The 17,285-nt window shown below is 26.1% G+C and overlaps 1 protein-coding gene across 2 annotated transcripts in view; it reads left to right on the top strand.

The window, feature by feature from the left end:
• Nucleotides 1–17,285, top strand: part of LOC111674888 (carbonic anhydrase-related protein 10) — a 176,154-nt gene that overhangs the window by 102,918 nt on the left and 55,951 nt on the right. For both annotated transcript variants that reach the window (XM_046945768.1, XM_046945767.1), the window contains one exon: nt 6,580–6,608. In XM_046945768.1, the coding sequence (XP_046801724.1) occupies nt 6,607–6,608 (2 nt within the window). In that variant the 5' untranslated portion in view covers nt 6,580–6,606. The remainder of the gene's footprint in view (nt 1–6,579; nt 6,609–17,285) is intronic.

Below are 17,285 nucleotides of genomic sequence, written 5' to 3'. Positions count from 1 at the left end.
AATTGTGGAAATTTTTATAAAACATTATGGTATAATATTTCTTTTACTGTGATTTCTGTTTTTCTTTTTTAACACTAAACAAAAAGTTATGAGGAAAATCAAAATTCTAAAAAAAAAACAAAGGAAAACGAAGAAAAAAAGGTGCTAAGTAAAGAATATCAATAACAACAGCCAGCTACCAAGGGCAATATGTTTTTTTCTTTAAAAAACTAAGAAAAATAAAATAAGCTAAAAATAAGAAACAATAATAACAGAAAATAATATGAATTTTTTATTGGCTTATTATAGTGAAATGAGAGTAAAAATATAAATTAAAAAAAGGACAGATGCAAAAGAAGTTTTTTGTTTTGTAATACCAGCTGCTTAAACCTGGCAAACTCTTAAAGGTATTTTTGGATAGAAGAAAAAATACTTAAACTCGTAACCTATAAATTTGTTGGCTTTAATTTCAGTACAAATGTTTTTAGTTAGCATTTTCAGCTTAAAATATGTGTACATTACAGTGAAAGTTTGTTTTATTTTTTCTTATTCTATTGAATGAAATTGTTTTATTAAAAAAAACACTAGATCTGTTTTTTTATTATTTATTATTGCATATTTTCCTTCAATTTATCTTTGTCATGCATTATGCTAATGATTGTCTTAGGTTTTTATAAGTTTTATATCTGCATAAATTGAACAAGTTTAAAGAGCGCATCATTAGTAGCTAGTGGTGCATCAAAAGAAACAAGGTTAAGTTGTTTAAAAATAATATTATTTTGAACTTGAAGTATTGATTAAAAATATCAAATGAAAGATAGAAGGCAATCAAATAGAATGTGGATTATTGGTTTCATTGACATATTTTAGTTTTTCTTTCCGATAGATGCGAGTATACTTTCTATAATAATTATATAAATATGTATTAATCATACGCTCCACAGGTGTACAAGTACTAAATTATCACATTTTTTTTTGGAAATTTTTAATTGTCGAGTAAACATTTGTTAACCCTTTTTTTGGAATTAAAATTTTGCCGTGTCTTTAGCATATCTTTTAATCAAAGTTTTTTGCTAAATTCAATTTAATTAAAATTATTACCTCTAAAAGAATTGATTTCGTGTTAAAAGTATTTAAGATAATTATCTGATTTTTACTGATAATAATGAAAATATAAAATACGTGTTAATATGTTAGCTTTAATAATGAACTAATAATATTACCCCTTCTCTTCTGCTATCGATTAACCCTTTGGTTAATATGTTCACACTATTATAATTTGCATAAGTAGTAGCAGTTAAAATAGGTTAAATACCTCTTTCTTCAAATAATATTCTAAATCATGAGTGAGTGAGTGTTTGAGATTTATGTAAATATTTTTTTTTTCACAAACAATAGAATAGAAAATTGCCTAAAGATAAAATTAAATTTGCATGTCATCACATCGTATATATATTTTTTTGTAAATCGTACACAGACACATATACTAATTTGCATTTGTTTATGTGTATATTTGTGTCTGTCGGTGTATTATATCGTTTTATCATGATATTTAAAATTTAATTTACTAAATGGTATTTTAACACTTCTAAATAAGTAAATAAATTTGTAGAGGGGAAAAAAGGAAATAAATGGAAACAATGGATATAGCAAAAAAAAAAAAACAGCCAAACTTGTAGCATAATAAATTAACAAGTATTTTGAACTTAAGTTTCAGAGCTACTAACAAAGTGGAATGTACTATGGGGTAGTTTTATTAAGATTCTTGTTTCCTAAATTATACCGATATCATTTGTAAATTTTAATAAAAATCTATTTTTAATGAAATATTAAAATTTTTACTAAAAAATAAAATTCTTAATAAAAATTTGAATTTTTAGTGCAAAAGTTAGTTAGTGGTCTAGTTTATTAGACCATAGGATGCTGGTTCGATTCCTACAAGAAACCCTTTAGAGGATTACGTAATACGCATGATTAACATAAACTTCTCGAAATCATGGCTGATAGAATTATTGATAATTTGGTTCCCTAAGAAGGTTTGGATCTCGAAGAATACTGATTTCACCAGACGGACAGACATGTTTCAATTGACTCTGCTATATACTTTTAAGTATCCAAAAAATATATGATTTATAGGATCGGAAAATTATACTTTAAGAATTTGAAAAGCCCATAAGTTTAAAAGTTTTATAATTTAATTTTTAATCCGTCCCACTGTGCACTTAGTGCGAGAATATGTGTAAATCGAATTATTTATTTAGGTACATATTTAACAGTTCTAAATACATACACAAACACAATCTCATTGCAAAATCTAAGTTTTTTATTACCCCAGTATATAAAGCAAGAGTTTTAGGATAGCAAATGTCAAACTATTTGGCAGAAGTGAATTTTTAAATTTTATAGTTTATTTGAGAGGAGCCCACATATGTAACCACCTCGAACTGCAGGGTTGTGCTATGTGAGAAATAAAGTCGATTTAATTTTAGTTGCGTTGCTTTAAAACTTGTCTAGTTGATTTGGTATCATAAACAATCTAAGCTTTATTTGGCTTAATGGAACGCGTGCAGCATGACATGTTTTCTTACATGAAGACGAGTGAGTATAAATGCCGCAATATATAACTTACTAACACTCACTCAGACAATCATGCACATATATATCGGCATCTGTAGCTACTTTACTAGATTTTCAGATTCAGCAGTAGCAATCAGTTTATATCCTTATGTGTTAAATAGTATGTGTGTGTATGCGTGTGTTTATATATTTTATATCCTTGTGGCCACACTTTGTCATACTTAAGCTCTAAAATTCAATTCCATCGTATAATAAAGTGATTGCGGTAAGAGATTTTCAATTTTCTTAAATTACAAATAAATACTGCTGCGGGCTGTGTTTATACACACAACATTGAAATCCACAAAATAGTACTTCTTAAATCTTTATTGTATCTTTTTTTTGCATTTGTTCAAGTCTGTGTGTTTAGGTATTTAAAGAATATTTGAGTGAGTGAATTAAAAAGAATTGTTTGTTATTTATCTTGTTGAACAGAAAAAAGGACAAATAAAAAAAACGATTAGATTTATAATCTGTTGTAGTTAAATTTCATTTGGTTAATTATTTAATAGAATTTAATTGCTATTTATTTATTATTGAATAATATATTTATTCTCTATTGTGTATTTTGTCATGCTATTGTTGAGGTAAACGTTTATTTACACTTGTGTATTTACACAATGTAAACAATAAAACAATGACAGAGAAAATAATGATAACAATGATAACAGATATTCTTTGTAATAATAATAGTCTTCTTTGATTTCGGATCAAGAATTTGATGTTGTTACATTTTTGATTTCCACTGTAGTTTTTCAATAATAAATATTTAGCAAATAGATAATTAACTTTTAATCTGATACTCAGATAAAGGCGAATGTATAAATGTAAATTGATTTAATTATATTTTAATAACCTTTTTTTTTGTCGAATTTGGTTTTTACTTGCGGTAAATGTATTTTTAATAGACTATTATATTATATATATTTTAGTAGATATGTATATTAATTAAATTCATATGCAAATAATGTATGTAATTTTTACATATTATACATAAATAAAAGAAAATTTAAGTTTTATATAATAATGAGCATAAAAATATAAAATTAAACATGTAGAAACGGGGCTTTTTTTGGTACATCTTCCTTCTGCCAAAGTGTACTTTTTAAATTTAATGTAATACTGATCCAACTTTAGTGTTTGGTGGAAACTTTTTTTCATAATTTTTTGATGGTGGCTATATTGCTTTTGATATTCGAAATATTTGCCTCAGACCCATAAAAGTATATACATATTTATATTCTGGGTCATGGCCAATGATTTGATGGTGAGTACATAAGACATGGTCGAATATAACACTCTTGATTGGTATATTTTTTATAAAAAAATTTCGGTTTTGGGGGGACAGGGAGTTGTAATTGTAAAATGCATACATTTCCCTTATGTGTAAATATGGAATTGAATAGTTTCGTTAATAAGTGCTTTTCTGATACATTTTATAAATCTCAGTTTTCCATGCTCGATTTATATAATAGACATATATACTAACTTACATACAGACGGACAGACATTACCAACAATGTGTAACGGAATTGTGATGATGATAATGAAAATGATATTGAAATATTAAGTTAAATGCTCATTAAATTTACATTAAAGTCAATACAACAGAAACCACAACAACAACAACAATAATGAAAAAATTCTCGAGAATGAAAGCAAAGCATAACAGCAGGAGACGTTTATTCAAACGAAGTAAAGCATAACTATAGGAGCACTTAGAAATACATTCTTATTTAAAACTTTGCACAACAAAACAACAAATAAACCAGTTTGCAAGTACTACTAATGATAATGACATTGCAAATTTACATCATAAAATTGTTTTCAAACTGTTTTTGCTGTTGTTTTGCTTTTTAAATGCCAAGTAACAAATAAATATTCTACGAAGAGAAAAAAGGCAAAAATCCTTTTTTTTTTACAAAACTAAACCAAACAAATATTTTGTTTTATATATTTTAAATCTCTTACTTTTTGATTTGTTGTTGTTTTTAGTGTTAATAAATAAATACAACAACAAATAGGAAAACTTTAGTTATTTATTTGCAAATTAGTTTTTTGGTATTTCATAGAATGAACATCATCACATCACAACTTTGGTTGGTGATAAACACAACACAAAACTTCGAACAGAAATACAATGACAATAAACATAAAAAAATCATTGGTTATAGAACATTTTTGAAATGATATAAAAAACCGAAACTTTTACTAATATTAAACCAAATGACAATAGTAAAACATGAAAATAAAAACCATGTCTGTTTGGATAATTAGAAAAGTTCTAACAGATACTAACTCGTTGTAGTATTTTATTCTATTTATTTATTTTATTTTCGTTAAGGGTTGTAATAAGTGAAAGTTTGTTTATTTTCTATTGTTTCTTGTACGAAGCAACAAAACTATAAACTTAATTAAAAGCTGACTAGGAAAGGCATTAAAGAAGAGCAATTGTGTTTGTTGAGGAGATTTACTTGGGTCAAGTTATAGGTAAAGCAGATTGGTTTCGAATTACTTACATTCTTGGTGTTCATGATTTGTAAATTTTAGAAAATTTATATAGAATTTGATTTTAGCTGTACCGAGCTTTATATACCCACCATCAAACCGTAAGCCCCGAATAGAATGCATAGAATTCAAAAAATTCGTCACTTGTGAGGGGACCTTATATGAGGTGTCGGTTCAATTGTGGACTAGACTATATATTGTCTAGTCTTTATTCTAGTCTATAGTCTAGTCTATAGTGTAGTCTAAAGTCTAGTCTATAGTCTAGTCTAAAGCCTATTCTATAGTCTAGTCTATAGTCTAGTCTATAGTCTAGTCTATAGTCTAGTCTATAGTCTAGTCTATAGTCTAGTCTATAGTCTAGTCTATAGTCTAGTCTATAGTCTAGTCTATAGTCTAGTCTATAGTCTAGTCTATAGTCTAGTCTGTAGTCTAGTTTATTCTGGAACTTTTAACGACACTGCCAATTTTGTTAACCTCCATACGAACTCCCCTTCAGAAAATGATTTGAAGATCAAAATTCGCTTATAAACACTAATAACACGATTAAATTTCACATAAATAACTTTGAAGTAAACGCAAATTCCTCTACCAAAATTTATCCTTTAGAAATTTAGAAGGATATGAGACCTCTTGTAAAAAATCTTATTTCTTTTTTTCAGGATAACTTAAAATATTCCGGAATAAAGTTAAAAAAAAACAATTTAATGCTTTATTTTTTTAGAAAAAATCCACATTTTTTAAAACACTGACTGGTGTAGAGTATCATTTGGTGGTTCATTCATACATTCATAATTGTTTTGTAGTATGTTTATTCCAATTTAAATTATGTAATAACAATTTAATTTGTTTAGAATTGTTGGATTATATTTAAATAACATTTAAATTATTTTCACCGCTTTAAGTTCATATGGAGTTGTCTATTTGTCCTGACTTGTTTTAATGAAATTTAATAATTTTCTCTAATATTTATCACACTCTGTTTGGTTGTTGTGTTGTAATTTAGTTATTGTTTTTACTATATGATTTATATTCATGGCAGTTGTTAAACAAAACCACATGAATTATTTACAATTATAAAATATTAATTTTCTGCGGTGCCGCCTTTTAATATGAAAAACAGCGCAGCATGTAATAGAAATTTTATTATTATTTGCTCTAAAAAGTTTTTATTTATTATTATTTTTTTGTTTGTTTAATTCTTTTGGCTTTTTTGGTGTTTCCTATAGAATCTAACAAATAAATTTCAATAATTTAAAATTAATGTGCTTTGGCATAATGTTATAATAAAAGCTTTAGGCCTGTAACAATATTTTTTTCTAAATAGTAAATTTAATTTTTATTTATACATTTAAAGAGAGAATAGAAAAATGTTAAAACAAATTAGTTAGTTTATAATTACTTAAGGAATTTGTTAATTTATATTATTTATTGTCTAGTTAACTTTAGCTAATGATTTTAATTTTTATTTATTTTCAGTTAGGAAATAAAGCCAAAATTTTGTAAATGTAAGTAAAAATAATATTATTAGTTTTGGGTTAGTGTAATAATGACTTGAGTTAAAAGTTGATTTTATATATTTATTAAAGTTAATGTATTGTCGATAACTGTTCCAATTTTATTTACATTTTCTTCATTTAATACTATTCAATTTTCTCCTTTACAGGATATGCAACTATTCAATCTGTAATTAAAATACAAATTGAATTGAATACATGCACACATCAATATTTAAATATATTTAATATTCTTCATTAAAAACTTAATTACTTGATAAATATAGCTTTTAATTTTTAAATCACAACACCATCAGTGCATATCAATTATATTAATTATTATATAATAATCTTCTTAAATATACCACAAGGTATTATTGATAAACTATTTCATAAATAGTATAATAACAACTGCAGCAATACCAAACAATAGATGAACATGAATTTCATGAACATCTCATAGATTTAAAGTAGATAATAATCAGATATTAAACATAAAACAAAAGATCATTTAGTATTTATAACTACAATGTATTTAAATATCTGGGCGAAGGATAACAAGTATAAATCAATTAATAAATAATTTAATAATGAAATATTATTCACATCATCTTCAATAGCATAAAATTTAGACAATTTGGTAAATAATTTATGTTTTTCTTATAAGTCTTTATATACAGACATGTATGTATTTATACAACTATAATTGTATGTTTGCAATATTTCTATTAACAATGCTGTAAAATAATACTTAAATTAATAAATGACTTGGGTATTATTGTCGTCATTATTATTATCGTCATCATCAATAATTTTATAGTCATTATCATTTAGAACAGGTGCATTAGAAAACAATTCTATCTTTAAAAGAAATGAATCATGTATGTATGTGTTTTAAACAGATATGTATGTGTGTGTGTGAGCATTCCTGTGTTTATTACTGTACAATTGTAAATGTCTTCACATCCCATAAATTTTCTTATAAATGTACAAAAACAACATAATTATTATTTCTATAGAATAGAATTTTCTCATGGAATAATAATCATAAATAACTTAAAAGTCATTTTCCAATGCAATTATGTGTTTGATACTAAAACTCACACATACTTACAAAAAAGCATATGATGTGTATTAGACACGTCCTCGTTGATGTTGTTAAATTAGGAAAATCTTGGAAAATTAAATATATACATTATTGTTTTTTCGCTTGTATCATCCAAAAATAAGTCTAGTCTATAGTCAAGTTTATAGTCTAGTCTATAGTCGTCTATATAGAATAGTCTTGTAGTTACTAGAGTTGTAAATTATTCGTGTTAAAAATTATTCGAACAAAAACGAACAATATTTTTTATTCGAGTAGTCGAGAAAATTTTAGAAATTATTCGTTTATTCGAACGAATAACGAATAAAATATTTTATTCGAACAATTTAAAAATAATTTTTTATGTAAGGAAATTTCATTGTAAAATTTTTCTTTTTGTATTGTGTATTTCTTGCTTTATGAACTATCTGAAATTTTTTATTCGTTCGAAGAAAACAAAAATTTTTCCTCAATTAATTGAATAATTTTTATTCGAATGACAAGATTTGTTTTTGTCCTTACGACTATAAAATAGCTGTTATTTTTTTCTCATTGTTTACTGTTTTTTTTTTGCCTAAACTGCGCATGTCTCCCTTACTTACTGGATTCCTACTAGAAAGTTGAGATCAGTATTCAACTCAAATGAAGATTTAATACATTAACGAAGTGTAGAGAATAAATATATCAGGAATTCTAAATAAAATACAACATGAGCCATTCTAATGCTCTAAACTGTACACACATATATACAATTATTCTATAAGTGTTAGTGGCATTTCTTGTAGATAGTATTCTTTATAAAATATAAAATGAATTACTTTTATCGATAACAAAAATAACAGCAACTGTGTGATAAATATCTAATATCCTACATCTTTTATAGTTTTTATTGATGAATTCATAGATTAATGTAAAAATTCGAAGTACACAGTTGCATAAAAGAAAATTTAGTAGGCAAGTTTTACGCAATGTAAACATACGTTGAGAAATAATTTGTAACAAGATTTATAGTACATTCATAGTTTTTGAAAACATAAATTAACCTTCAAATAATTAATAATAATTATCATTAAAAACTTGTTTTTTAACCACTGTACCTCTAGTCATATATCTTCTTACAACTAATGCTTAAGACAATTTAAACCAGGTGATAAATAATTACAATACCTCTAACAGTTTTACTCATTTCATTGAACAGAGTTCAATTTAGTTGATTTTATGTTTTCAGCTCATGTTTTTGTTTCAGACAATTTATAAGACTTGCAATTAAATCCTCTGAGCTTTTTATATCCTACACTACTATAGTGGAGAGGGTATTATACGTTTGTGCTGTTGTTTGTAACAAACAAAAATATACCCACCTTAAAGCATATCTATCGATTCAGAATCATTTTTTGAGTCTATTAAGAAGTGTCCGACCGTCTGTCCGGCTGGCTGTCCATGTAAACCTTGTGCGCAAGGTAATTTAATAAAATTTGGACGAAGCATGTTTGGTACAGGGACAAAGCCTATTGAAAATGGATAAAATCGTTCCATTATTTCACCATATAACCGTACTTCCCGATTCTGTTATTTAAAAATATATAATTTTTACAAATTTAGTGAGGATCGGACCATGTTTGACCTATTCTCCTAAATAAAGCCTCATTTAAAAAATTGAGTTTTTATCAATAAACTGCTTAAATACTTAAATGCTAGAATTAAGGTAAAATTCAACATATTCAACAGTTTTTTTATGAAAAATAAAAATTTTCAAAATATACTCATGGTGTAGGGTATTATATGGTCGGACATGCCCGACTATACTTTCCTAATTGTTCTTTTTATAAATGATAAAATGACAAAAAATTTTAAGCTCATAAAGCCAAAGTTTTCAATTCCATTATAAATTTCTTTGCACTTTTAATACGTGTAATCATTTACCATAAAAAGACAAAATCCTTTTGATTTTTAATTGTTAAATATTGCCATTTGTTTAAACGTCTCCGACAACTTTAAGTGTTCACTTTAATATTTTCAATGTTTCTAAAGATTTTAATTGTATTAAAATTGATTCAAAAGTTTTTGAAACTTTATCCTTGATAATTTTCACCCGTATTATTGAATGTGTTGTTTGTTTTGAGAAACGTTTTCCTCTAAAGAAAGTCTTGGTATTGTAACATTATAATTCCTTTACAAATGGTTCTTTATGTAACATTATAATTGCTTTACAAATGGTTCTTTATGAAAGTATTTTGCATCTTTTCTTATTATTAAATGGTGTTATAAAAGTTTTTTGGCAACATATTGCACTTAGGCTTACCACCAAAGTAATTGGCTTTACTTTTTATTATTGTTGTTGGTTTTTGTTTCAATAAGTTTTCTATTGGAAATTTTGTTATTTTAATAGTAGATGCTTGATTTTCTTAAATAATAATGTATTGCGTATTTAAAGCACAGATATAAATGTAGATATGAAACTCTATAATTTATTAAATTTATAGAAAAATGTCTACAAAAAGAAAATTTTGCGCAAAATTTATACACTAACCATTATCCTACCGAAGGCCAAAATAAATTTGTTTAAAAATTTATTATTAAAAAAATTTTATCCTTTTTTTTTAATTTATCGAAATTTTGTTTAAAAATCTGATTTATAAAAAAATCAATAAAAATTAAATATGTCAAAAAGAAAAAATATTAATAACAAAAAGAAAAAGTCCAAATACTCAACATTCCAATTCATGGTGTTGATGATTGCCGATGATTATAATATTGACAATGATTGTATTGCAGACAATGATGACGACGTCCATGATGTTAAACCAGCATTATTTTCTTATCTAAACAGGCTAAACGTTACTACTTTTACACAATTGCATTTAAACTACCCTCATTCATATATACATAAATACAAAAAACACTAACATTCATACACTCGGTCGTTCACTCATTTATTCACTTAAACATTCAGTCACTCGGTCATTTCGTCAGCTAGTTTGTCAGTCAGTCAACCAGCTAGTTTTCTACAAGTTGACTTCCATTCACTACTATTTAAGTCTTGTTTTAAGTTCATTGATGTTGTCACAGTGTGTCTGTCTGTCTGTCTGATGATGGTCTTGGCTGGTTGGCTGACTGGATGGTTTCGGTTTGGTTAAAAATAGTTTTCCAACTGATTGCTCTGCACATTATTTCAAAATATTCACACTCAAACATTTACACTCAATGTAGAAAATTGACAGGAACTACAATACTAACAAATTTGGAAAATTGCTTTGACAATTTGTGTTTAGTGCTGGAGCATAATTGTGCGTATTTGTGAAATTTTGAAGAAAATGTGTTACAAAGTTTAAATGTGGCAAAAGTTGTTAAGATAACAAAATGTCTATAATATTATTGCAAAAAATATAGCAGTTTATTTTTTTTAATATTTTTATGTAATTTAAAAGGAATTTGTTATGCAGGGCTACGAAATAGTAAAATAATCACATTTGCTTAACTGAAGTTTTTGTATACATAAATTTTCCGCATTTTTTATTGTATACGGGTTTTCAATAAATTTGAAACTGAAACTTTATTAACGTTTTTTTTTTACATCAAGTAAAAACAAGTTATGCACTTAATTAAAATTTTACAAAATTTTAATGGTTTTAAGTGAATTATGGACGTGATTCGTTCGAATTTTATCGTTTGGTAATGTTTTTAAGTTAATTATGGACGTGAGAGAGATGTAAGAACAAAATTTCATCAAGTTATCTTTTGATATGGACACACAGATGGGAAGACTCGGAAATTTATACTTAACCGTTACTTTACAATATTTTGGACGTTACAAATACCTTCCGCACTATTGTAGTTTTAAAAATTAAATAAAACTATGTAAAATTGTATTTCATAGATTTTAGTATTTTGTTGTTAAATCGAAATTTCTTGTTATATATTTAAAAAAAATTAAATATGTAAATACCAAATTTGAAAATATAAAATACAGAGAAAACAAAACAATTTGTTTTAGAAAAAAAATATGCAAAATATGCTATAATAATGTTGAAAATATGCAAAATATATGCAATTTAAAACAAAATATGCAATTTAAAACAAAATATGCAATTTATGCATTTACAACAACATATGCATCAACAAATCGATGCAATTTTGTGGCAAATCCATTGACTCGAAAAGAAAACTAGTTAAGAGTTATTTTGAGTTACTGACTAAAAACATGCATTTGCATAGATAACAACACTTTAGTCTAAATTCGTAAGTTTTCACTATTCTTTGGTTTTTGTGTCAGAAATATTTTTGACGATACAATAATTAGATACCGATAGTAAATTGGATAAATGCGAAGGCGCTTTTTAAAAAAAAACTATAGTTGTTGATGTTTGTAAGTGCTTGTCATGATGTTTGTGAGGATATTATTGCTTCCAAAGTTTCATACTTGTATCGCGGCGTATGAAGAACAAATAAAAGTAAAAGAGCACATTAAGCTAATATTTATTTCAATATATTTTACTAAATTATTAACGAATTTTTAATTGTTATTTGAAAATGGCAAACGGGGCTGACTTTTTACAAATCCCGGGATTCGAGATTTAGAAAATTGCAATCCCAGAAATTTTCGGAATTTATTTTAGATTAGAGAATTTTCAAATCATCTTTTTTTGTAAAGGAAATTTCGGAAACTAGAGCTAATGTTCATAACAATTTTTATCTCAGCTGGTCGAAATTCATAGGAATCAACTTTTTAATTTATTTTTAGTGATTTTTAGTGTTATTTATCCAATTTTGGATTCATAAAAAAATTATACTAAAATATATATTTCAATAATAACTTAAATATGCATCAAAACTCTTATCTAAATATAAAATTATTCTACTCTAGTCTTATCAAATCTATTTTATTTTACCTACTCTAAATCTGCTTTAGCTTTAATTTTTGTTACAAAAGATGTTTTTTTACAAAATACACCAATGATTGACTAAACAATTCTTCTATATCTTTTAATCTGATTTTGAGTTTTCATCCAGAATTTTTTTTAAAGCTCTTTTTACATTAACAAAATCAAAATTTTTTAAAATATTAACAAATATGTAAGTATCTTAAACATAGATATAAAAAATTGTGTAAAATTGTTTATTTCATAAAAATAGTAAAAATAATTTATTTTATGCTTTTGAAAAAGATTTATGCACACATAAGCAATAACAATACTCGGCCATTTACTGAAATAAATAAAAAAATACAAGGAAATTTATCAAAACACAGTAAAAGTAAAGAGGCAAGTAGAAAACACACAAAAAGTAAAAATCAAATCATATTTTTACTTTTTAGCTTAAAGCTATGTATTTATGTATGCATTTGAATATTTATGCTTTTATTTATTCAGTCAGCCATTTGTTAATACGTCCGTCCATAGACTCAAGACATCGTCAGGAAGTAAGAAACAATAAAAAATCGAGAAAAACTTATTTTATGCTGATGTTGGCAGCTTTAAGTAATATAATTTTATTTATAATAAATGATTGCATATTCATATTTAGATTTATTTCATAACTAAATACATTTGTTTGTATTTACACATACAGCAATTTTTATCTATTTAAAACTTATTTAAATTTATATTTTATTGTTTTGACTATGATTTACTGTTACATTAAATATTTATGTAATTCTTCAGTTTGCCTATCTATATTATATATTTATATGTATGAATGTCTTTTTGTTTCACTTGTTTTATATTTTCATTAATATTTGCATTTTTGTTTTGTGTATTAAAAGATTTTTATAGTTATTTTCTTATTCCTGAATTTATTACTTTGTAAACCTGTAAAGAATTCTTTTTTTACCAACATATTTTATTATTTAATAAGCAAATATTTATACTAGTTTTTTTGAAATTTTTGAAATTTTTATTCTTTATTTTTATTTCTTTTATTTAACAAATATTACCAACAAAACGGAACTTTATCCAGAGACACATAAATTTTCTTGCAATTTTCCGGTGAAACAAACATACTTTATTACAAAAGTACTTTTTGACTTTTAATTTTATTGAATTTGTTAAGTCAAGAAAAAGAAAATGTTGGTATATCTTTTGACTAAACATTAAATACGTTTAGAAAAGTTTAAACGATTTCAACTTTTTCATATATTTTTATTTCGATTGAAAAGTGTTACAATTTTTATGCTTTTTCCTTGAGTGGAGCGAATTTTTAGATTAAATGAGAAATGTATTTTTAATTTTTTTGTGGATATTCTAACTATACTCTAACTATGTTCTAACTATACTCTAACTCTTCTCTAACTATAGCTCTACTCTTCTCTTCTCTACTCGATGTCTTCTATAGTTCATATTCCTCGCTGACTTAAATCTGTCCCAATCTACTTTTAGCGATATTTCCGAAGAGTTTTTTATGTACAATTATCAACTGATTTTAAACAATTAAAAAATTTAATTAATTTTAATTTTTTTGGAAGAAATTCTTGAAATATTTTGTCAAATTGTATAAAGTTTAGATACGTATACTAAATTTAAATGTAAATAACTTCTAACATATTTCGATTGTTACTTTTGTGCACACTTCATTTGCCGCTGGTATTTCAATGGAATTTTAATATTTTACTTTTGACTTAATAAAAATAAATAAATAACAAACAGCAACTGCTACTCGCAGATGGCAAAGAAAAACTTTGATGTCTAAACAACAGCCAAACTTACCATCATACATAATCAAAATAGTTTTGGCACTGTTTTGTAAAAATAGCAATTTGAATCTTATAAGCAAACAGAAGTTACCATTATGTTACAAACAAATTATAAAAACTATATAAAAAAGAAACAAATATTAAACAATTGTTCTGCGAATTATACATTAAATCTGACCAACATTTCAAGAATTTCAAATAAAAAATATTCGAAATAATTGAATAAAAACCAAAATCGTAATTAGAAAGAGTTTTAACAGAACACTTTCTCTAAATAATTTCATTTTATATTTAAGCAATGAAATGTATTTTCTTCAACTTAATTGTGGTGTCTCTGGTAATAATCGTAAATTAAATTTATGTTAAAACTATCCCGCCCAAAATAAAACGTCAGCATGGCAAGAAGGGCAAAGGAAAACCATAATTTTCCAAATAATACTTTTGTGTAGAAAAACCATTTAAAATCGCGAACATAAATGAAGTGTAAAACGACGACGTTAAAGTGGAAAAACAATTTAACGTTACATTTACCATTTGACAAGGATTTGCCATAAAACAATAAAAAAATTCCTTTTGTTTTTACCCACAAGCCGTACGTAAAAAATACGACTTTGTCATCTAATCATTGTCACAGTCATCACCATCAATGAAGTAGTCACATCGTCTTTAGCAGCATCCTTTATCACCACCATCATCATCACCGTGATTACCGTAGTGGTTGTAGAGTTTTTTTAGGCGTGAATTTGGGAAGGGGTCCACGGTAATGAAGATGGCTTTAATGATAATGGAGTTAGTGGTAACCATCATTGTATTCTTCATCCTCATCAGTTTCAAATCCGTATAGCTCAACACAATATAAACAAATTAAAATATTTTAATGAAAAAAGTTTTGAACGTCTGTCCAAACTCACGCCACTGTTATTTTAACTAGAAATTCTTTGTTGAATAAAAACCATTTTTAATTTTTGGTTTGTTTATTTTTCTTTATTTAAGTCGAATTAAAGACGCCTTGTGATAAAATAAGAGATAAACTATATCCAAGAATTTATATAAAAATTGTAAACTCAATCAAACTTTTATTATAAATTTTTAATTATTTTTGTTTTTTTCAAATTAATCTTAACTTTCTTTAATTTTACTCTAACTCTACTCTACTCTACATACCCTCTAAATGTACTCTAAGGGCCTTGTTCCTTAACATTTATCCTAAGTTAATAGCACAAATTTTGAAAGAGAATTTGTTTTATAGTTAAAACTATAGTTTCTTAAATCCTGCCAAATTTAGTATACAACTTATCAATGGATAAACGCTGCATGTAGTAGGGCGTTGTAGGACTTGTTGCTGTTTTTTATACATTTTCTAACACTCAAAGTAAGCCGGGAAATAAAAGCAAATATTTTTCTTTTCAATTCGTACAAATTTACTTTTTTGAAGACGAACAAACGCACACACAGCACACATTTGAAAAAAGTTAAATGGAAAACGAACACTATAGACAAAACCAAAATGGAATGAGAATAGGAGAAAAAAATTTTTGAAAAAAAATTTTCTGTGACATTATAATCAAGTCAAACTGTTAAGTATTTAAATTTTTCTTGGAGGCACGTTCATTGTTTTATGTTTTACTTGTAAATGTATCTCATTCTTTGGTTGTTTTAAAATTTTTAGGCACCGTGGGAACGAAGAGTTAAATGATTTTATATGTTACGAACATTTTCTATATATGTATATATGTAACTTCTTTATATGTATATAAAAGGGTAGCGTTGATGTCTAAATGATTCACCATCATAAAATTTTGACAGTAGATGTCTATTTGGATATGTAGATTTTGGATATTCGTTTATTTTGGGGTAAAAAGGGGGAAAACGGGGTTTCTTGATTATTGTACACAATATTAGTGAATAGATAAAATTTAATCTACTTCTACTCTTAAAAATAACAGATATGTTTCTGGTGCTTTTTCGAAAGGGCTAAAATTGTGTAACAATGGAGATTTTGATAACTTTTTGGGGCCTTTATAATTTTTTTTTTAACTAATAAACATAATACAATTTTTGAAAATATTTTGGACACATCTTTCAAAGTTATGAGACATCGGTTTCGTACTTTTTATACCCTACACCACTTTAGTGGGGAGGGTATATTGGGTTTGTGCTGATGTTTGTAACATACAAAAATATTCATCCTATACCCACCTTAAAGTATACCAATCGGCTTAGAATCATTTTCTGAGTCGATTATGTAAACCTTGTGCGCAAGGTACAGGCCGCAATTTTCAAGATAATTGGATGAAATTTGGCACACACGCTTCTCTTGGCCCAAGGACCTATTGAAAATGGTTAAAATCGGTCCATTATTTCGGCTAGCCCCCATACAACCGTACCCGCCAAATAGGGCCTTTTGGCTTATAATTAATTTAAATGATATTTTATGTCAACAAAAGTCGACAAAACTTAGTTTTAAATTCACTTACAAACACTAATAACACTTTTAAATTCTACATAAATAATATTGAAGAAGACTTAACTCCCCCTACTTACATTTTTAAGGATAGGGCCATATTTTGCCCTACTCTCCTTTGAGCCCTCTTAAAAAAATCTTTTTTTTGCCAAAAAAAAAGTAAAAATATTCCGAAATAAAGTTAAAAAAACAAACCAAATGCTTAAATAATCCCCTTTTTTAACATACATACTGACTGATGTAGGGTATCATATGGTCGGCTACGCCCGACTATACATTCATACTTGTTATAATTCAGTGCTTTTTGGGTGTAAAAGGGAGAAAACTGTATTTTTGATACTTTTTTTTAGCATACTAAGACAACTTTTTTGATTTAATGATGTATTCCCAGTAAAAATTAAACGAAGTACTTCCAAAAGAATAACATAAAGAGACGAAAAGAAGCCAATTTTC

This window comes from Lucilia cuprina, chromosome 3, assembly GCF_022045245.1.
Source record: "Lucilia cuprina isolate Lc7/37 chromosome 3, ASM2204524v1, whole genome shotgun sequence".
NCBI classification, from domain to species: domain Eukaryota; kingdom Metazoa; phylum Arthropoda; class Insecta; order Diptera; family Calliphoridae; genus Lucilia; species Lucilia cuprina.
The sequence above is the reverse complement of the archived record's forward strand: the minus strand, read 5'-3'. Positions and strand labels throughout refer to the sequence as shown.